This window comes from Triturus cristatus, chromosome 9 (assembly GCF_964204655.1).
Source record: "Triturus cristatus chromosome 9, aTriCri1.1, whole genome shotgun sequence".
Classification (NCBI taxonomy): domain Eukaryota; kingdom Metazoa; phylum Chordata; class Amphibia; order Caudata; family Salamandridae; genus Triturus; species Triturus cristatus.
In genome coordinates this window covers 807,951,947-807,975,244 of record NC_140592.1, presented here as the reverse complement: position 1 = coordinate 807,975,244, position 23,298 = coordinate 807,951,947, and the positions used below count along the sequence as shown (strand labels likewise).

Sequence of the window (23,298 nt, the reverse complement as noted above, 5' to 3'; positions counted from 1 at the left end):
ACCAGTCGGCTTCTAAGGCGTTGGTTCATCTTCATTGGCTACCAGTACACAAGCGTATCGACTTCAAGGCTTTGTGTATCACCTTCAAAGCCTTGTATGATGAGGGGCCGGACTACTTTAAAAAGAAATTCAATTGATGTGTTTCCCCCAGGGCACTGCATTCTTCATCAGCCTTCAATCTAATTGTTCGTAAATTTAAACGAGCACTTTAAAAAACCTATTTTCATTTAATTTCATATGCACATACAAACATATCACTATAACACATAAGTGTAGCATTTCCTATACAAAGATGTATTCCCTAAACTTAACCCTTCTTAAAACTTGACCCACATGCACACACATCCCACCCCCAACCCCCCCCCCCCCCGCCCATGAGTTAGAAGATTTTCATAGATCACTATAGAAGTCCTTAACATCCTGGTTCCTTTTCTTTTGATTTTGTCCAACCTTAAAAACTCCAAAAAGCATTTAACTGAACCTATGGCCACAATCATGAAAACACAAAGATAAATAGACAGCCACAACCATTTGTTTCGTCATATGTTGGTCATTAGTCAGGTTAGTTTCATGACAATCATACTGGATGCACTACACGTACCATTCTTCTAACCAAGCTGGCATATGCCCGACTAGTTAAAGCACCATACGTTGTCAACTCCAAAGATAAAGTATATATGCCTAGAAGACCCAAGGGAAATATATTTTGGTCTACCCTACCCACTGACATCTTCATCATGTTAACAGTGGCTGAAGGCAAGTTCCAATTTTTTTTTAAATATGATGCAAAAAAAAAACTCCACAAAATACAAAGACTCCCAAATTGTCTAGGCAAATCAATCAGAGGTAAGGAAGGCCCAAGCCCGAGTGACTGATTTGACAGGATGGACTGAATCTATTTGTAGTTATTATTGCTTTCTTTGCTTACTAGTCTGTGCTATTAGATGACTGGAGCCTGTAAAAGTATCTGAAGAAATATTAGGACAGAACCCTGATGAACACCTATGCGTTACTGTTTGTTGTCCCATAAGCAGAGACCTACGGGCAGTGCTTTAAATGGGCCGGTACTCACCGGTACTGAGTACCGGCACTTCTTAGATTTTTCACTCAGTGTACCGGCACTTCTCTACTGCCGAGGAGACTACCGGTACTCATGAAACGCTGGCGGCCTTTTTTATAGCTAAGGCACTTCTATAGACCTGCGCTGAGCCCAGCTGAACAATTCAGCGTGGGCTCATTTGCATAACATCTGGGTGTTCACAGACATCGAGGCAGCCCAGTGATAGCGTAATTAAGAAAGCCATGGGAGGTAACCAGGTTCAAATGGCTTTAAAGCGTACCGATTCTTTTGTTAAGTGTCTGCTTATGTTTGCTTGCCTGTGATTGTTGAGGAAAACGAGAGAAAGGGGGGGGGGGGGAGACAATAGAGACACTCTTGGAAGTTATATTAGCGGAAATGTGTGGAATGTTTTGTGGGTGCATGTCTGCTTGTTTCTTTCTGTGTCACTCGAGAACAGCAAGAATGTATGTTGCACATTTTACAAAACAACGAAAAGTTGAAATATCGCCTCCTTTGGGTTTCGTGTTTTTTGTTATAAGTAAACAAACCTGCTTTGTTCATTGAAAGACATTTCCCATGTGTTTTGGTATGTGCTGCAAGTAGTATCGAAGTCAATAAGTATCGGCATGATTGCCCTAAGCCCCGCCCCCAAGCCCCGCCCACTCGCCACATTTAAATGAGTGCCTGCACTATTTTGCCCCCATTTATAGCACTGCCTACGGGAATACACAATTGTGTTGACATTGGCCATATGCCAGAAATCCATACACAAAATATGCTGTTTTGCCATGAGATTACATAAAAAGTGCTTCAAAGCTCTCTGGGAGGCAAGTACTGGGAGCAGGATGGACTAATTTTACAATTTATGAATACCTTATGTCGGTTGAAAATAACACCATATGTTGTCTTTCGTGTTCTTCTAGCAAATCTAGAGCCACAGCTGGAAAGAAAATCAAAAAGAGCCGTAAATAATTTCACATGTAAGCCAGATAAAACCTGCAGCAATCAGAATTTATTGGGGCTTTCCAAATGTACTCACATTTTACATCGTCCAGCGTGACGTATTTATGGGCCTGTTTAGTTATTGATCTCCTTCCGTGGAAAGTCAGATCGAGGGCTCTTCTGTTAAGCAGAGATCTGAAGCGGGATGGGGTGGATACGGTGGCAGCATTTATATACTGTACGCTTCCTGCTCTGTTGACAGAAATACAAGTAATATACAATTATTTTTGTTTCATAGTCTTTGTGTGTATCCAATATTACTAACCATGGCCCGCTAAAATGCGTTTCAGAAGCAATATCACTACATTTCACTTTTATATAAAATGATAATATTTACATATTGCCATGGTGATGGACATAGCTCAAGTTTATCGATAATGGGTCCGAGCAGAAGGCAAACAAGTGAAAGCAAGAGTGATTAGGCAAGAAGAGGGAGGGTCATAAAATTAGGAGGACAAAGTAAGACAAGCAAGTTGCAAAGGAAGGAAGAATAGATGAATGAGAGCAAGGACATTATCTAGAAGAACAGGAGGTGCAAGTGAGAGACAGAGGCATAAGGAGGAGGTCTGGTAATAAAGTGGAACATGGTAGGGGCAGGAGTGAACGATAGGAGAGAGGGAGGAAGGAGGGAGAGCACAATTCAAAGACATTCTGACATGGTGCCCAGCAGACAAAATGAGGACTGAGATAAAGAGGCGGAGAGAATCAGAATGTGGTAGAAAAATATGGGGAACAGGAAAGTGGCAGAGTGACATCAAGAGAAAGAATGAGAAAGAAAGTAAGAGAGAAAGAGAGACAAAAAGAGAAAGAAAGAAAAAGAAAGTGAGAAATGAGTGAGACTGTAACAAAGTGCTGTAGAGCAGAAAGATTTGTAACGATAAAGCATATGAGAAAGAGATAGGTAATTGATGACATAATGAAGTGTCATGGTGAGATGGGGATGAAGAGAGAAAGAGATAGAGGGGTTTAAAATGATGGGAAAGATATTAAGAGAGAGAGAGATAGAAACGTGAGAGATAAAGTAGAGACTGAAAGCAATTATTTTTGAGAGAGAGACTGAAGAGAAGGCACACAATAGAGAATGTGGATAAAGAGAGAGGAACAGGAAGAGAGGAACAGGAAGAGAATGAGAAAGAAGGAGAAAGACATTATATATATATATATATATATATATATATATATATATATATATATATGTATATATATATATATATAGAGAGAGAGAGAGAGAAAGAGAAAGAGACAGGAATATCAAAGTGGATCGAGAAGAAATAAGGGAGGAAGAACTTATACTGACCTATCCTCTAAACGTATCTAAGCGAATCAAAAAATAGCAAATTGTGGGTTGATGTAAATAGAATGAATAGTAGAATTGAGAAAACAAACCCGTTCAATTATTCTAATTTAAACTGTTTGGGTTACTTTAAAAACATGTTTTCGTTATAGAGTTAGACTGTGAGCTGAGTCTGGAAGAAATATGTTTATATATAATGTAAATGAAAGAAGAGCATGACATAAACCATACATGCAGACGTACAGTGAGTAACATGCTATCTATTACTATTGTTGAGGCAAGGGAGGGGCATTATGATTCACTCAGGGCTTTAGCTCTTGTAAGTCATGGCCCCTCCCTATAGTTAACACTGTAACAATGGTAATGCATGTCATATTGCAGTATGGACATACATGTAAATATATATATATATATATATACATATATATATATATATATTTTTATTTTTTATTTTTTTTCCCCATAAAATTCACTGAAAAAAACACAGGTTTCAGGGACGTTATAGTTAGTTGGATATTTCACTCGTGCAAAACCAGAGAAATTCGGCCATTATAGTTAGTTCAGCTAACTATAACTCGTGCACCCGCAATGCACTGCTGATGACGTCACATATTACATCATTCATGACATGGTCAGTGACATCACTAATGACATCACTGATGACATCATCCAGTAACTGTGTGTTTCTATAAAGTTTAAATATGTTTTATATATATACCAAGGTGTATTAAAGAATGAGTGGGTGTATAAGTGTCTGAATGGATGATTTAGTAGGTGCGTGACTGACTGTATAAGTGAGTGACTAAATGTATCTTACTGAATGCATGGATTAGTGACTGATACAGACATTCACACAGTTTAGTTTGTCAGTTGGTGTGTAAGCGGTTGCATGGGTTGGTGAGTAGCTAAATGAGGATCTATATGGGTTATTGATTGGGTGTCTGTGTATCTGTATGGGTGCCTGAGTGTCTGTGTGGGTGGAGGGTGGGACTCTGTGCATAGATGTGTGAGTGGATGATTCACTGGGTGTATGGGTTCAAGAGTGCATCTGTGAAGGGCTGTATGGGTGGGTGAGTGTGTATATGGGTGTATTGGTGAGTGAATGGATGCCTCAGTGGTACATGTGTGAGTAACTGCATATGTGAAAGGCAGTATATGTGAGTGTTGGAGTGTATAAATGACTGTATGTGAGAGTGAGTGATTGTGAGAGTGGCTGTATGGGTCAGTGTGTGCTTGTATTAGTTATTGTATAAGAGTGTAAGTATGTGTTAGTATATGTTTGAATAAGTGAGGTGGTGTGTACATATCTGTATAGGTGAGTAAATGCGAGTGTGATTGATTCTTTGCATGACTGACTAGGTGTGTTAGTAACTCTATGGATGAGTGGCAGTGTGTGAGTGTCTGTATAGATATGTGAGTGCATATGATAATGCCGTATTGATGGTTGACTGCATGTATGAGTGCCTGTATGGGTGAATGAGTGGATGTGTGTGTAGACCTAGGAATTCGTGAGTGGGTATGCACTAACTGGTATTGGTGTCTCTAGGAATTAGTGAGTGGGTATGTACTAACTGGTATGGTGTGTCTATGCATCAGATTATCACGTGGATGATGGCGCGAGTTATAGTTAGCTGAACTAACTATAGTGGCCGAATTTCTCTGGTTTTGTACCAGTGAAATATCCAACTAACTATAACGTCCCTGAAACCTGTGGTTTTTTCAGTGAATTTCTAAGTTTATTTTAAAGACTAATTTCTAACTATAACGCCCGTGAAACCTATGTTTTTTTCAGTGAATTTCAAAGGTTTTTTAAAAGCTAATTTCTAACTATCACATCCCTGAAACCTATGTTTTTTCAGTGAATTTCAAAGGCTTTTTAAATGCTAATTTCTAACTATGCCTACAAAGGTAGGACATGTGAAGAAAGAGGAAGAAAAGCGCAGAAAGAAGCAAGACAAATGCAGAAAGAGGCAACAGAAGTCCAGAAAGACGAAGAAAAGTGCAGGAAGAAGCAAGAGATGTGCAAAAAGAACCAACAGAGGAGCAGAAAGTTCTCCTCTGCCCCCAACATTTTGCTGACGGGTACTGGTGATAACTGACTCTGACTAACCAGGCCTAGAGCCAGTGCTATGCTAAAAGACACTTAGAATACAGTGAAAACACCTACATACACTATGGACCACTATGCGTTGGGGTACCCCTGTGATTAGCATGACCTCCTCTGTATTTGTCATGAGTTAGTGCCTGGGTCATTGCATGAGTACATGGATACTGACTGGAGTATTGCAAGGAGAGTGCATGGTGAATTTATAAGTGCTTGGGTTTTGGTGGAGTGATTGGATAAGTACATGATGCTGGATGGGTGATTGGAGGAGTGCATGGGTAGTGACAAGGAGATGGCTGGTCTGCATGAGTAGTGCTCAGGTAATTGTAGCAGTGCATGTGTTAGTTCATGGGTCATTGCATGAGTACATGGGTAGTGACTGGATGATTAGAGTACTGCAAGGAGAGTGCATGGTGAATTTATAAGTGCTTGTATTTTGGCGCAGTGATTACATAAGGACATGGAACTGGCTGGGTGATTGGAGGAGTGCATGAGTAGTGACAAGGAAATGGCTGGACTGCATCAGTAGTGCTCAGGGGATTGTAGCAGTGCATGTGTTAGTGTCTGGGCCATTGCTTGAGTACATGAGTCGTGACTGGATGATTACAGTACTGCAAGGAGAGTGCATGGTGAATTTATAAGTGCTTGTGTTTTGGCGCAGTGATTAGATAAGGACATGGAACTGGCTGGGTGATTGGAGGAGTGCATGGGTAGTGACAAGGAGATGGCTCGACTGCATCAGTAGTGCTCAGGGGATTTTAGCAGTGCATGTGTTAGTGTGTGGGTCATTGCATAAGTACATGGGTACTGACTGGATGATTTGAGTACTGCAAGGAGTGTGCATGGTGAATTTATAAGTGCTTGTGTTTTGGTGCAGTGATTAGATAAGTACACACGTCACATCAGGCTTGCCCCGTCCCTTCACCCCTGTGCAAACGTGCCCCCTGGCGGGTTTTAAGTTGGGGGATTAATTCCCTTTGAATCCTGAGGGTCCCTTGGGTCCAACTAGCCCACTAGGTACCTACAGTAAGCGCCACAGAGCTGCGTTGCAGAGAAGTTGCCCAGGCCACGCCCCTTTTTACACCTCTCTACAACGCAGCACTTTGGCGCTTACTGGAGGTACCTGGTGGGCTAATTGGCCCTAAAGGACCCTCAGGATTCAAGGGGGACGTAATCCCCCAACTTACAATGCGCCAAAGGGCCCGTTTGCACAGTGGTGAAGGGAGGGGCCTGATGCGACAAGTGTGCAAACGCGCCCGTGGCGCATTTTAAGTTGGGGGATTAAGTCCCCTTGAATCCCGAGGGTCCCTGGGGCCCAACTAGCCCACCAGATACCTTCAGTAAGCACCACAGAGCTGCGTTTCAGAGAGGTGGTCCGAGGCCATGCCCCTTTTTACACTTCTCTGCAACACAACTCTGTTGCGCATACTGGCGGTCCCCGGGGCAGCGGGCGGGTCGTGTGCCCCCGTGAATATTTAAGAAAAGCCCCGGGGGGCTGGTGGTCCCCGGGGCTTGGGGGGCCTTGGAGGCCCCCCACAGATTCATTAAAAAGATGCCCCGGGGAGATGGCGGTCCTCCGGGCTGCGTGCTCTCCCGCATATTATTAACATAGCCCCGGGGAGGTGGCGGTCGCAATTTTTTAATTATGAATTGGGCAATGCACCCGGGACCTGGTCCACCCGGGGGCCTCATTTATATGAAGGCGAGGCAGCCCGCGCTTCATTTTATTTTCTAATTTTGGCAGATTTCACGACCCCAGCACAAATTCTGGCGAAATTGAAAATAAAAATGCTTTTTTTGGTCCTGGGCCCTAGGGGGTCAGGGTGTTTCTACCCTGCCCCCTTTTCTTGTTTTTTTAATCTTTTTTCTACTGTTTTCTTGTGCCTCGGTTCTCCCGAGTCACAAGATGGCTGCCAACACTTCCTGGTTTGGAGTGTTGGCAGCCAATCAGAACGAAGCTCGTGCCTGGGAGGGTTCGCGAACCCACCGCGGCCATAGATATCAAAACTTTTTGTTTTTCAAATTTCTCAGCAAGTACTGAACGAATTTACACCATTTAAAAAAAAAGGACTCTTTCTGAACCAAGGGCTACCTTTTTGCCAAACTTGGTGTAATTCCATTCAGCAGTTCGGGCTGTAGCTTTGTCCAAAGTTTCCTATGGAAAATTACCAGGGGAAATTCTGATTTTGGGACCCCCTTTTTTCTCGGCCCCCGCTTGACGAATCACCCTGAAACTTTCAAGACAGGAGCTGACCGGAGCGTGCCACTAGTTTAGAACATTTCGCGAAGATTCGTCAACCGGCTCCAAAGTTATGGGAAAACAAAACACGATTTTCCTACGGAAACTAGATCCTAACTATATCTATATATATCTATATCTATATCTATATATATATATATATACACACACACACACATACTCACACACATATACATATACACATATACATATAAAGAAACAAAACATCACATTTTCCGATTGTGGTTAGTTCTGCAAACCATAGTTCATGCATCTGCGATAAAGTTGCAATGCTCATGACTTTATCCTGGATTAACATAAATAGTTAAGTTGCTGCCCTCACACACATACCCCTGGAAACGCTCTGGGCAGAGAACCATACCAGCATACATTTTGATGGTGACCACCTTCGGCTAATAATAAGGGCAGCAGTGAACAGACAGAGAACTCAGTATGTGTGATACTCTCACAGTGCACTGTATTGGAGTCAGTGGGGGCCTGTCTCCGGAACCCTCTCAACAGTGACTGCTGCATCATGCCATATATGGGCTTGTCCACAGAAGACACTTACACGCTTTAGAGAATGCCCTAAGTAACTAATTTGTACATAATCTACTCTCTGTGCCCGCTACCCCCAAATTCGGCGAGCCCCTATGAGAAAGCTCCCAGAGACAAGCTACCAGACAGGCGCCCAGGACCTGGATAAGCGAATGCTGGTATGCCAATGGAGGCTGCAGGACCCAGTTGGCCTCTACTTGCCAGACTGCTGTTTGCCCCCCATAGGGCACTCTGATCCAGTTGCAGTCCTCATATTGTAATCCCCACCAACTACTACGTCGGTACTGCTACCCTGATCACGCCAATTCCTTCAAGATGGTGAAGAGCAAGCCAAACAGGACTCAGGCCCTGGCCGGTGGCGCACAAGGGACTGAAGAATATCCGGCGGTTGGTGCTCTAACGGACAAGATGCTAGTGGCTACACTATCTCACCACTCCTGCCGATTCGATGAACCTCTCTCAGCAGTTCTATACATCAAATCTACCCTGGGGCCAACGCTGGACTCCCTATGCTTTGAGGTGGACCACCTCTGAGATGATCATAAAAAATTAAAGGACTAGGTCGAAAACTGAATTCATGCTGGCTACCCTCAGACCCACAGTACTAGACTCTAACAAACGCCTTTGGGCCATGCAGGAGGAGATACTTACGAGGCCAGCTTGAAGACCAATGAAGGTCACGAAGAAACAACGTGCGCATAGTAGGCCTCCCCGAACGAGCAGAAGGCCCAAACAAGGAACTCTAGTTGGAAGACTGGCTCGTTCACATAATCCTACAGGGAAAACAGTCCACCTTCTTCTGAGTGGAGAGGGCCCACAGGGTACCGGGGGGATCAACCCGCCTAGGCATCCCCACCGCGTCCGGTGGTGTGTGCTTATTCAATTATCAAGACAGAGATTACATATTGCAGGCAAGGAGAGCAAGGGGTCAATGGGCAGTTGAGAACACCCCGGTACATATCTATCTGGACTACACTCTATAGATTCAGAGAGGCAGGTCATCCTTCCTCAAGGTGAAACAATGCCCACGTGAACACAACGTGCAATACGTCATACAGTTTCTGGCTACCCTACGAGTGCAGCATGAGGGCACCACCACCTTTTACGCTACTCCAGGAGAGGCCTGAACCTAGCTTGAACATAAAGGACTTGCACCATCACATGGAGACAAACCTGTCTCCTCCCCGTGACAACCACAGAGACAATGCAGGACACACTTCAGGCGCCGACTGCGGGGTCCCACCAAAGAGCACGCAGCAAAGGAGAGGGCCCAAGCAGTAAAGAACTCACAGAAGCATGCTACTTAACGGTCTATATCTCTGTCAGCCTTAGAAGCGGAGAGCCTGTCTGATGTCTCACTAATGATATCAGACTCTCAGATCACAGCGGTGCTGGGTAGGGCCCAGCTGTCCCCGCAAACATCCAAAGACCTGATGTGATGAACTTCAAATAGGTTTGCAGGGGGTTTGAATGGGTGGATAAGTGTGTTATATGGTTGGGTACGCACTGCCGCCTAATTATTTGACATAGACCAGGTCACAAGAGGTGTTGTCTATCATGCAGGCCTACCGCAGCTGCTGAACCAGTCTCCCCCCCCAATTACCCTGTACCTCCTCGATAAACACTTTGCTTGGTCAGTTATTATTGCATTTAAGTGTCAATGTCCGTCCGTCCGTCCGTCCTTCCGTTGGCGTACTGGCCCGGGAGTTAGGAGTTGGAAATTGTTATTATTCGGTTTTCATTGCACAAAACAAAAAGGAGGACTATTCAACTATCTTAAGTGGGGGGCCTTGAATGCTGTGCGAGTGGGTGGATGTAAACAGTGGGTGGGGGGTATGTTGTTATTACTTGTGGGGCTGCTTCTGCTTGCAACAGTATGCCTTTGATGGCATGTGAACAGGGCTCCCCCATACTGTTACTAAGTTGGTATTTCTGTGGCCTTGCAGGATATACTAATCGCCACCTCGTATACCAATACCTTCGAAGGTGTAGGATCACTATAGCACTCCTGCACGAAACCCATCTTACCTCACAAACACTTAACTCCATGCGCAAGCTTTGGAGGGGGACTCTGGTGGGGACCACATACTCGAGCAATGCTAGGGGTGCACTGATCTGGATGGCCCCTTGGACACCGTTATAATTCTTACATACTCTTGTTGAAACTTAGGGCCCTATGTGGTGCTGGAAGGGCTATTGGACGGCCTCCCGATTTATCTGGCGTCGCTGTATGCGCCTAATACTAACCAGTCCTCCTTCCTGCAGTGCCTGAATCCAGTACTGCTCCGAAACCCACTGGCACCGGCCGACTGAGGTGGGGATTTTAACTGCACTCCTGAATTAGACAGAGACTGGTCATACACCCCCCCTCCCGGGCGCCAAACCAATTACTCTTGCACAACACTTCCAGTCATGAGCATCCAACCTCCAAAAACAGGAAGCATCGCGTGGCTTACACCTAGACATTAGGGAATACTCACATTATTCCAGATTACATGATCTACACACCAGGATAGACTTATTGTACTGTTCATGAGACACTATTGCCAGGGTGTCCCAAGCTAAATATCTCGGACGCACTCCGGCAGACCACTGTCCTCTGAGGTTGCGGTTGTCCTGGGGGAGCAATAAACCCAAAATCCCAACATGGCGACTACCCTTAGAGGCGCTCCGTTATGCCCCGCTTCTCTCTTTCCTTTCAGAGACTATTACTTCTTACTTTCAAGACAATTAGGTGCCGATTCGGATCCTGGAAAAAATTTCCCCGTACGACTCGTATCCGGTCTTTTTACGTACAAGTGCCGTACAAACTGCCAAGTACGATTCGTATGGGAAAAAGTCCATACGAATCGCATTGGGAATAATTCCCCACACGTCCTCGGGTCGGAAAATGTGTCCGACACGTCCCCGGACGATTTACCGTACAAATGTGAAAAGTGAAGTCCGACCGCGCAAGTACGATCCATCCCGTGCGTTCGATGTTACAACCGTATGGAAAAAACACCGTCCACACCGAACTCCCATAGCAAACATGGAGACATGTGCCCGCATACGCGCCGAACACCCCCCCAGCCCCGGTATGTACGCGCCGAACCACCACCCCAGCCCTCGTATGTACGCGCCGAACCCCCACCCGTGCATGTACACTCCCGTACGTACGGACCGTACACCCACCCGTGTATATACACCCGTGTACGTACGGCCCGTACCCTCACCCGTGTATGTATGGAGCGTACCCCCACCCCAACAGTGGATGTACGGACCGTACCCCCACCCGCGTATGTATGGAGCGTACCCCCACCCCAACAGTGGATGTACGGACCGTACCCCCACCCACGTATGTATGGAGCGTACCCCCACCCCAACAGTGTATGTACGGACCGTACCCCCACCCGTGTATGTACACCAGTGTATGTACGAAGCGTACCCCCACCCGCGTATGTATGGAGCGTACCCCCACCCCAACAGTGGATGTACAGACCGTACCCCCACCCGCGTATGTACACCAGTGTATGTACGAACCGTACCCCCACCCGCGTATGTATGGAGCGTACCCCCACCCCAACAGTGTATGTACGGACCGTACCCCCACCCGCGTATGTACACCAGTGTATGTACGAACCGTACCCCCACCCGCGTATGTATGGAGCGTACCCCCACCCCTGCAGTGTATGTACAGACCGTACCCCCACCCGCGTATGTACACCAGTGTATGTACGAACCGTACCCCCCACCCGCCTATGTATGGAGCGTACCCCCACCCGTGTATGTACACCAGTGTACGTACGGACCGTACCCCCACCCGTGTATGTACGGAGCAAACACACACCCCACCAGTCTAAGTACGGAGCGCACCCCAGGCTCCAACACCAGCACCCTCACCCAACATCGCGCATGTACGAGTCGTACCAAGCCAGAGACAAGGACAGCACTGTACAACAAAATGGCCGATGTACGCACCGTACAGACGCTAAAAACACACGTACACAACCAGGACAAAGAAAAACAACACAAGAAGACTCCATTCGAATCGCACAAAGCCACAAAACATGTCCAACAAGCACAAATACAACCTATTCACTGACCTGCAACTGCCAAACTCCCAAACAGAGGCCCAAAACACAACCACTCCTTATAACACACCCACCCAAAGTTCAAACACAGCCACACCCACCAATGGACCAATAAAAAGGCCCAACACACACAAACCATGATCCTTTGCAACAGACCCACTGCTGCCAGACCACACAGAGAAACAACTGCACCATACTACAACCTCCACTACACCTTACACCTGCACACCTTCACACAACCACCTTCACAAACACCCCCTCATCACATTCACACACACACCTGCACAACCACACCCACACACCCACAACCATCCACACCCACACCCCCACAACCATCCACACCCACACCCCTCACCATGCCCACTAACAAGAATCCAAAGTTCAGTAGCCGAGAGTTGGAGGTCCTTGTCGACGAAATCATCAGAGTCGAGCCACACCTCTTTGGAACATTGGTCAGACAGACCAGCATTTCCGAAAAATCATCCATGTGGCAGACGATTGTCGATGCTGTGAATGCGGTTGGGGCCACCAGAAGGACCAGGCATGAATGCCAAGCCAGGTGGTACGATCTGCGGAGGACGGTCCGCCGCAAAATGACCGACGACCACAACCAGGCCAACACCACTGGAGGAGGGCCGCCCCGCAGACGCATACAATACCATCCCTGGGAGGAGAAGGTGATGGCCACGCTGCCGCTGGTGGGAGTGGAGGGAGTAGAAGGACTCCGAGAGCCTGGTGAGTACACAAACAACTCACCTCACATGGGGGGAACGCCATCCACAACCAAACTCACAATCATGCACGCAACCACCCCAAAGCTATCGCATGACTCAACCACACTCCATAAACACGCACATGCCACTATTGCCACCATGCCCCATGCACCCAGCTAGACAATGCCAAGTCACAGGCCACAGAAAACACCAACACAAGACACGGTAACCCGGATGGCGGGAGTGTGGGCCTCAAAAATCACATAGTGCAACTCAGAAGCAGACAACAATGCCCTCAGCCCATATGGCCTAGGTCACAGCCAGACAAACAGTAGGTCCCCACACAGGAAAGACTTGCCTGCAAATGGCGGACGCCTTGCATGAAGACATGGCACTTTTTGCACATGACAGCAGCTAATGAACAGCCAACACTGTGAAAGAGTGGCAGCACACACCACCACAGCAGCAGCGCAGACACAGACACTACACCCAATGGGTGCCTGGAGATCAGAAACAAACTCACATGAACAAGCCAAGGGCCATTCAAAGATCTGCAAACAGTGTGTGCCTAGGAAGCTGGGCTGAGGTGACAGAGTGTGACAGACAGAGGGAGGGAGAGGGGGAGAGAGAGGGAGGGAGACACAGGGAGACGGACAGAGGGAGGAGGCTGACACAGGGAGGGAGGGAGAGGGGGACAGAGAGGGAGTGAGAAAGGGAGACACAGGGAGACCAATTCACCCTTGGGTGGTGTGGGAATGTCTGCTCGTCAGCAGGTGGACTGCGTGCATGTAGACAAGGGTGGCCAGTGCCTGAATCCCCCTCTCTTCTCCATGGCAAAACACTGGGCCATGTGTCAACCTGTGCACGAGCACAACGCCAGCTACCTGCATTATATAAGTGTGTGGAACAACTCCATTTGCCCACGTACAGTGCAACACGGAAGGCGCCAATGCATGGCTCGCCACACCTGCTCACTCCACTGCTGACTGCAGTCACAATTGACGCAGCAAGTAAGACTGTGTCACACATAGGTAAAGTCTCAAAAGCTGTGGCAAAGGGACATACCCATGCACAAGTGCACTGTGAGTGGAAGGCAAGACATATCCAAATACCCAGAGGAAATGTGCCAACTTTGAAACGAATGAAACATGGATGTTGCATGGAACAAAAATAACATTGTCTCTCTCACACACAGGTCAACGTCGTGGATCACCCCCCAACACTGGGGGGGAAGACTCACAGGACCTGGCTCTGCGGGATGACGATCCCACCGGCAGCGACGACTCTCGCCACTCTGTGGAGGACCCCGACCAACCTGGCCCCTCTGGTGTCCAACCACCTGCAGCACCTGCGTCAGGTACAACTGGGCCAACCACCACCCCCACTCCTGCCACATCCCAGGAGACACCCAGGATCCCTGCCCCACCACCACAACGCAGCCAGTCTGACCAGGAGGGACACGGTGTACCGGGCACCCAGGAGGAGGCAGGCGACAACGCAAATGCCACCCCTCAGGGGTCCCGGAGACCCGATGTGCCCACAAGGGCAGGCCAGGCGCAAGCGGGCAGGGGTGGTGGGAGTGGAGGACGGCGGAGGCGTGAGCCTGACCAGTTGGCTGCGGAACCGGTATATTCCCATGTAAGAAACATCCTGGACACATACCGGCGTGACACCACGGGCATGAGCCAGGTTGTGTCCACCCTCAACGAGATGAAGGGGACCCTCGAGGAGATCAAGACCCAGCAGGCCCAGCAACATGCGGAGCAACATGCCTGTCAACAGCGACACCAAGGACGGATGGAGGACAGACAGGCTGAGCTTGTGACGGTGCCCACGGGAATTAACCGTTCACTCCGTCGGATAGCCGACAACATGGGCAACCCTCCCTGTGCCACCAGGAGAAGAACATCACCACCCACAGGGAGGGATCAGGAGGAGGAGGATACATCCGACGGAGCATCCCAAGCATCGTCACGGCCTGCTTCTGAGGGTTCCCGCAGGAGGGCGGGTCGTCCACGGAAAAGACCGTGAGGGTCGGCGCAACAGCACCATCTCCCAGGACACCTGGCCTGGCACCTGGCCCACTGGCCCAACAGCAGCACATCAGCAAATGACATTCTCTGCCACATGGACTTGCTGGTCACTGTCTGACCAATGTTGACAAAGACTGTGGCATGGACTCTGATGATTTCCAATGGCAAGGATACCAACTCCCCCAGTGAACTTTGGATTCTACACACCCGGAAAGCCCTTCTTGTCATACCCCCCCCCCCCAACACGTACCCCAACACAAATAAAAACGTACACAATCAAGAGACGATGCCTACATTTTGCATTATTACATTACATGTGTCTTGTAAAGTCTAACCATGCCTGAGTTCTCATATGACTTCAACCATCCATACCCTGGGGCCTGAGTCTGGCACAGGACACACATGGATCACAATGTATTAGCCAAGACAGACATGGAGCACCATACACACCCGTGATGGGCCCAACCAGCTGCGGGGGTGGCCGCACAACCGTGCCGACAGACATATTGAGTACAGCAACAGTCATGCGCAGAGGTCAGGGATCATGTAGAGTGTCCTGGGGGGCACCCAGGTATGTGTAGACAGGTGGCAGAATCATGTCCTGCAAGCTTGAGTCAGGTGGATGCAGAGAATGGTGGCCTGGCCAACGTTGGATGCATGGGGATGGCACATGTCACAATACCCACACAGTCATGGACATCATGCACAATACAGAGTCTAATCCCAGACAAACAGCTTGCATCTTGCTACTCTACACATAGACACATAGCCACTATCACTGAGAACCATGCCAGACATGCCGTATGCACCGTGGCAACACACCAGCATTGACTGAGAAGAGGCACCTTTGAGGCATAGGGACACCTTTATTAGTCATGTATTCCGGAATGCAGAGGCAACTCGGAGTACACATACACAGGTCATGTGGAGTAACATGTGGGTCCAACACTGGCACCCCCCTTCTGCACCACAAATGCTTGATATCCATGGAACTGGCACACAAGTGTCAGGTAACAGCTAAACACCCCCTGCTGCTCACGGAGAGGCTGCCATACACCATTGATCCTCTGATGTGGAAGTCCCACACCATGTCAAGCCAATGCAAACCGTATGTGTCCGAGGGCAGTGTTACACACATTGATGCCTTCATCACAATCCACTATCCCATTACAGATGACTGTCAACAAGTCTGACCATCTATTCAGGTGAATCCAGCTACATGTCATGTGTCCCATGGTGATGCGACATGTCTGCAGAGGAACCAAACATCGACAGGGGCAGTGTGCACACATCGTAAACAACTGTCACACCCAATACACCCCTGATGCATCCCTTACCCTAAGGAGACTTCCAAACTTGTCCGTGCGTGTAACGCTGAGTCGGCACACGATGACGTGTCCATGAGGAATAGCAGTGCCACAACAATGTAACCAGCAGACGGCATGCGCAAGTACCTGGGGATGAGAGACACACAAGAAGTCAGCCACAAAAAGCTCATCCACTTGGATGTGCATGTACTCGACACATATAAGGATGACAACATGCTAGGTCACAATTATGACTGCGGAAATACACTCATCACTGGCACCATCACTCGAGTGACACATCCACACACACCTCTGACTCACGTGGCATACATGCAGATGGACACACACATTGCAACACATGCCACACAAGGACCAATGCGTGCACACTCAGACATGGTACTCACCACTAAGCAAAGAAGTCGCGTATGAGCCGACTCCGGTTGTCCTCTTGCGGCTCCACATCCTCCACATCACTAGCCCCATTGCCAAGCCCTTCGTCCTCCACGGGTGGATGGTCCTGATCATCTTGATCCAGGATGAGTGGCACAGCTTTCTCAACTGCCATGTTGTGCAGCATGCAGCAGACCATGAAGATTTTGCAGACCTTCACCGGGGCATATGGGAGGGCGCCGCCGGTCTTGTGTAGGCACCTGAATCGGCTCTTCAGGAGGCCAAATGTCCTCTCTATCACTCGCCTTGTCCGGCCATGGGCGGTGTTGTAGCGGAGCTGGGCTGGCGTGCTGGGGTTGCGGAGAGGTGTGATCAGCCATGGCATGTTGGGATAGCCAGCGTCCCCTACATGGAAACCACATGGACAAAAGTAGGACAGGAGAAGCAGTCGGGCAGGAAGTCTACGCAAAATACAGGACAGACAGAGTGTACCCACCAACAACACATGCTCATTCGTTGCGCAGCTGCGTCATCATTTCAGGCACCCTGCTACGCCTCATGATGTAGGCATCGTGTGCTGATCCTGGAAAACGAGCACAGACATGTGAAATCACCATGTTGGACAGACACACCACAATGGCATTGATGGAGTGGTAGTGCTTGCGATTCCTGTACGCTACCTCCTGTGCCTGTGGTGGTACCAAAGCCACATGTGTCCCATCTATGGACCCAATGACATGGGGCATCCCTCCCAGGGCATAGAATCCACGCTTGACACCTGTCAACTGTTTAGGAGTTGGGAAAAGGATAAACTCATCCAGGTGAAGCAACATGGCCTCTAAAAAATCATGCAGCACACGGCTGAACATGGTCTGGGACGTGCCACCAACATGAGCTATGGTATATTGAAAGGTACCCGTGGCAAAAAAATGTAGGGCTGCCATTACCTTCAGCTTGGGTGTCAGTGCCGTAGGATACCTGTGCAGCGGTTGCAGGTGTGGTGCCAGCCTTGCCGTCAACTCCTCAATCAACGGTTGGGGGAAGCGGTAGCAGCGTATACAGTCATTCTCCCGCATGTCAGCCAAGTCCGGAATTGGTCGGGGAAGAGGCGGCGCTCTGCAGTAATTTGGAAGTGACAAGGAAGAGTGAGTGCACTACAACAACAATTTATATGTACTGAGCACAAGTTAATCTGTCAATACACATATGCTACATACGGAGTCAGGTATGTGCTACATGCCCTGGACACGTATGGCTGCCAGGTGACACTCCTACCAAGACCCAGCTACACACGGGGATTGTGAACCTCCACATCCCATGGCATGGGACTAGCTGTGTCCCAGTGTAAGTGAACCGTCAGATGCAATACAGGAGTGACATACATCAACATATCAGCAGATGTAGGATGTTGATTGCAGAGACAGGTAGCAGAACACTAGAGCCACAGGTCACATGACATAACACTAGGACAGCCCACACACCTTGCCATGAAGGTGTACATGTCATGACTGATCACACATACATTGAGAGTATGCAGACAGGTCCTTGTTACGCTACTCCGTGTCCCATGCATACATACACACCTTACATCCGATACCACATGTGGCCTGGTGTGCGTAACAGTGTGCCATGGCCATCTACACACAGACACATGTTGGTTGCAGCAACTGCAGATGCATTTGAGGGAACACCAACATCAAGCTAATGGGAACACACCACACATACATGACATAGTCACATCGTGCAACGTGGGTAGTCACATGTCAGGTGTGGTAACCCCTGTAGCGGGCATCAGGGGACACTTGCGTGTGTTGTTGACTGTGCCATGCCAGTGACGCTTATCTCAAGTGTTCTGTATGACATGCACACATGTCAAAGGAGTGAAGGGCATGTCTGGCACATAGTGCACCATCACACATAACATCTGTACACATCTCATCATACATCTATTGCCTTCACAACTCAGGAGTAATGTGCCACATCACAGCCTTTCACACCTGTGCCCCACACATGTAGTACTGCACAGACAATGCCTTGATGTCCATCCATGGACAAGTATGTCAGCTCTATTCCTTTCTGTGTGCTGCCTGTCACCACTGTTACGTGTGAAAGGCACCGTACATTCGCTCTGAGGGCGTGTGTACGTTCCCTATCACTATGGGAGTGCTGCCATAGGCCTACCCATAGTGATAGTGAGCGTACACGCGTGGGTACGGTCCGTATCACTATGGGTACGCATACGCGAGCAAACCCATAGTGAAAGTGAGCGTACACATGTGTGTACGATCCGTATCACTATGGGTAAGCATACGCGAGCAAACCCATAGTGAAAGTGAGCGTACACGCGTGTGTACGGTCCGTATCACTATGGGTACGCATACGCGAGCACACCCATAGTGATAGTGAGCGTACACGCGTGTGTACGGTCCGTATCACTATGGGTACGCATACGCGAGCACACCCATAGTGATAGTGAGCGTACACACGTGTGTACGGTCTGTATCACTATGGGTTTGCTCGCGTATGCGTACCCATAGTGATACGGACCGTACACACGCCTGTACGGCCCGTTGCTATGCATTTGGGGTGCCCTAGGGCCCCGGAACGCACCGTACCTGTGTGTGAATCTCCAAATTACATAGGGGACACATGAGGGACAAGTATAAAGCCAGAGATGCATGCTGGTTGCCATGGAGACCGAGTTTAAACTTTGAATTTGTTTAATCAGGTGGCCTGCAAAAGTCGGTTTGAAATAATCTACTTTGTTGCAAAGTTGTTGTTGAAATGACATCATGTTGAATTCTAAAAAAATCTAACCCCCTCACAGGGGTAGGTTTAAATGGATTGGAGGAAACATAGGATGCAAATGTGAGTGACCAATCACTCTGTACTCCTGTGCATGAAACAGGCCAGCAAGGCAGATATAAGGCAGCCAGGTCCCATGAGAGAGCACTTGCCTGCACATCTTTTGATTCCACAACACTGCTGCTGCTCGTGATTCCCTGGCACCATGTCAAGGTCTGTGGAGAGGGCCCAGCCTTTCACCCTGGAGGAGAATGTGGCATTGCTGGATGTCATCCTCCCACAGTACCCCATGCTGTATGGCCAACCAGGGTTTAAGGTGAGTGCTGAGTCCACTAGCACAGACTGTGGCCCTTTTTTGTGACTGTGACTTCTGGCATTGTGTCCAGGTGTGACACACATGCATTGTACTGTAGAGTGGGTCCCGGGGGGGGGATGCCTAATGTCTCCCAGCCAGAGCATGCTGTGGTGCATGTCTGCCGTCCTCACTTGCATTGTGTTTACTGTGACAATCACTGCATGGTGCATGCCACATTCTGCCTGTCTAATCCTCCTGGGAATGTTGTTTCTACAGTCCTCATGTGATTCTGTGGTCACCCCAGTGTGACAGGTGACTGTACCCACAGATGTGTGTTTGTTCAGTGTACCTGTGCTGAGAGTGTCCACATGATGTGTTCGTACCCTGGACATCGGTGTGTGTGTAAGTCCCCTGTCATGTGGGTGGGTGCATATGTGGAGTGTAGCACCCCAGCTGCATGAGGGATGGATATACCCTGCCCATCTGATGTGAGCAGGGAGCAGTGCTGTGTGTCTGACGTGCAGAGCCAGCCCCACACCTGTGAGCCCCCCCAGTCTAGTAGCACATGTGCAGAGTGAGGTTTGTAGCTGCAGTTGGCAATGGCAGGTGAATGTCCTGTGCCTGTGTGTGTCTGTGTACTCTGCTGAGGTAGCGTCAGTGGCCTGTGGCATGTGACTGCTTTGAGGTGCTGCACATAATCCTGGTGTACCTTCTGATGCACAGTGTGAGTCTGGATCATTTATTGTGTCGTACCCCTCATGCCACCTGTGTACTTTCAATGGCACGTGGTGCATTTGCCCTTACACAGAGAAAAATGTCCCTATGACAAAGGTGCAATGCTTTGGCTGCATACTATGCCTTGTTGAAACCAGCAAAATTGTTCTAATGTGTGTCTCTGTGACATGTGGCAGGTGTATTGATGTAGTCTCACTTTTTCATCCTCACAGGTAGGCGCCTCTGCCAAGGAGCAGATCTGGAGGGACGCCGTCAGTGCCGTGAGGAGGACGGATGGTCGCAAGCGGCGCCTGGCCCAGGTGAGAAAACGCTGGCAGGATATCCGGTGCTGGACGCGGAGGATCGCACGGGTCCTGCTGGGGGACTCACCTGTGGGCCCTAAGAACCATGGGCGTCGCCGTCTGACCCACATCCACAAGCGTGTGCTGGCGGTGGTCTTTCCTGATATGGACAGGCGCTTACGGGAGAAGCAGCAGCAGGAAGGGGGTAGGTACATGTGTGTTTGTTGTGTGTCACCAGCATTTGTAAGTGCGCAGTTGCATGGATACACTGCCAGTGTTTAAATGTGCGGTGCAGGTCCTGTCACCCACAGTATAGCGGTGCTGTCCCTCCTCCCTTCCCCTCCTTGCCATGTGTTCCCTGGTCTGTGTGTAGTCACTCTTTCACAAGATCATCTGGGCTGGCAGTTTATCCACGTGACCAATGCTTGCAGCATCATGTGTGGGGGTGGTGTGTAACAGGTTTTGGGACCTTGCCTGTGTCCTGTCCAGTTCTGTACTTGTGGGGTCCATGTCAATTGGCACTGATGCTGAGTCCAGACATAGGAGTATGTCTCTGAAGTGTAATGCCTAACAGCAAGCATGTCCTATGTTGTGGCCTGTGACATGATGTGCATGAGTGTGCGATACGCAGAGTGCAGGGATGGTGGCCTGTGTTGCAGTCATTACCATTCAGGACCATGGAATATTGTGGCCAATACTGTCCCCTGGGGCATATTTTGCTAGGTATCATGTGTGTCATCACAATATGTGGACACTTTCAGTGTCTACAGCATAGGATGTGCTCTGTGCCATTGTCCCCTGGCACCATGTATATTTACGTAACGTGTTCTACAAGTGTCCACTGTACAGCCTGACCTAATTTTCCTCGTTCATACTCACGGTGGCCAGTGCCTGTGTGTCTTGTTACAATTATCTGATGATGGCCATTTGTAAATGAGATCGTTGTACAGGCGCACATGGGGTATTTTGGGTCCAATATGGGTTTCTTGCAGCCCATGTGTATTTCTCCCAGACTAAGAGATGCAAGTGCTTCCTGTGTCTCATCAAATTGTCTCATGTAGGGGGTGGTTGGTGCGGGCAAGGCCTACATGTCAACACCTGAAATCTCCTTGCTCGGTCTGGCCAGTGTGTGATGTTTGTCTGGACATACACTCAAGGTGCAGTGACCCATTCATGTTGGGCATGTCTTTCAGTATTACCTTTGCAGCATGTGCCTCAAGTTCATGGAGATGGTCCCTGCTCATCCCTAGTTACGGCAACGCTGTGTGGTGCAGATGCAGTGCTGGATTGTCCCCAGAGCCTGGCTCCTCTGTCCAAATCCATATCATGTCATTTGCAAATGTGTCATGCTCTCCATAGTTTCTCAGTGGCATGGTGGGTGAACCAACTGTGTGTTGCAGGGCCTACATATGTACCTTGTATTGTAGATGTTACTCATCTTTCTTTTCAGGCTATGCACTGTAACCTATGTAGATTTGACTCATGTGACATATGTATACAGGTGTCTGATTAATTCCTGTTTCTTCACCTTGCCCACAGCATCGTCGGGGGACACGGATGGAGACACCGGCACGGACCGTGCGGAGGGAATGAGCACCAGTGCCAGCAGTGACATCTTGGCTGGCACATCGAGTGGAACTGAGGCCGAGGGGAGTGAGCCGGAGGACCTGTCCACTGCCACCACAGAATATGAAGCTGACGGGTCCGAGGCTGAGCTCTCCGAGGGGGCGGAGGCTGCTCCAACAGCTGACAGCAGCACAACATCTCTCCCCGCCCCCTCCATTGCCATCACCGGCCTCCCACTTGCTCGTGTCCCTTCCCGGCGTGCTAGGTCACCACGTGTCTCCTTCCTGCCAGGCACCGCACCCCCTGCCCCTGTCTCCACTGCTGCCGCCAATGCCGAGTCTGTGGACATCCTGCGGCAGTTGCAGGTTGGTCAGGCTGCGATGCTTAATGTCCTCCATGGCCACAGCCGAGTGCTCAACAACATGGAGGCATACTTGGAGGGCATTTCAGCATCGCAGGCTGACCAACGCAACTTGCTGAGGTCTATTGACTCGACACTGACTGCAGCAGTGGGTCTCCTGCAGCACTTCGTCCCACCCCCTACCCATGCCCCATCCACACTTCCCACTCCCATGCCTGTCCCACGTACACCCAGACGTCAGCATGCACACACCCCACCAGACACAGGCACCACACCAGCAGGGAAGGACAAGCGCACACCTCCTGGCACGCACACACAGGGTGAAGTAGGCACACCCACTGGGTCGGGGGGCAAACGTAAGACACGCAGCCAGAGTGGGAGTCCGCATTCTGCAAAATCCACTCCCTCCAAATCCACTCCCCTCAGCTCTCCTGGCCACAAATCCAGCAAAGACTCCTTCATGGCCACTCTGTCCCTGAACC

At 49.1% G+C, this 23,298-nt stretch overlaps 1 protein-coding gene across 1 annotated transcript in view; it reads right to left on the bottom strand.

The window, feature by feature from the left end:
- The window catches only part of PPP1R36 (protein phosphatase 1 regulatory subunit 36), a 400,132-nt gene that overhangs the window by 252,995 nt on the left and 123,839 nt on the right, over window positions 1-23,298 (bottom strand). The window contains exons 4-5 of the mRNA XM_085628012.1: window positions 2,100-2,254; window positions 1,934-2,000 (exon numbers count right to left, since the gene is read on the bottom strand). Coding sequence (XP_085484138.1) covers window positions 1,934-2,000; window positions 2,100-2,254 — 222 coding nt within the window. The remainder of the gene's footprint in view (window positions 1-1,933; window positions 2,001-2,099; window positions 2,255-23,298) is intronic.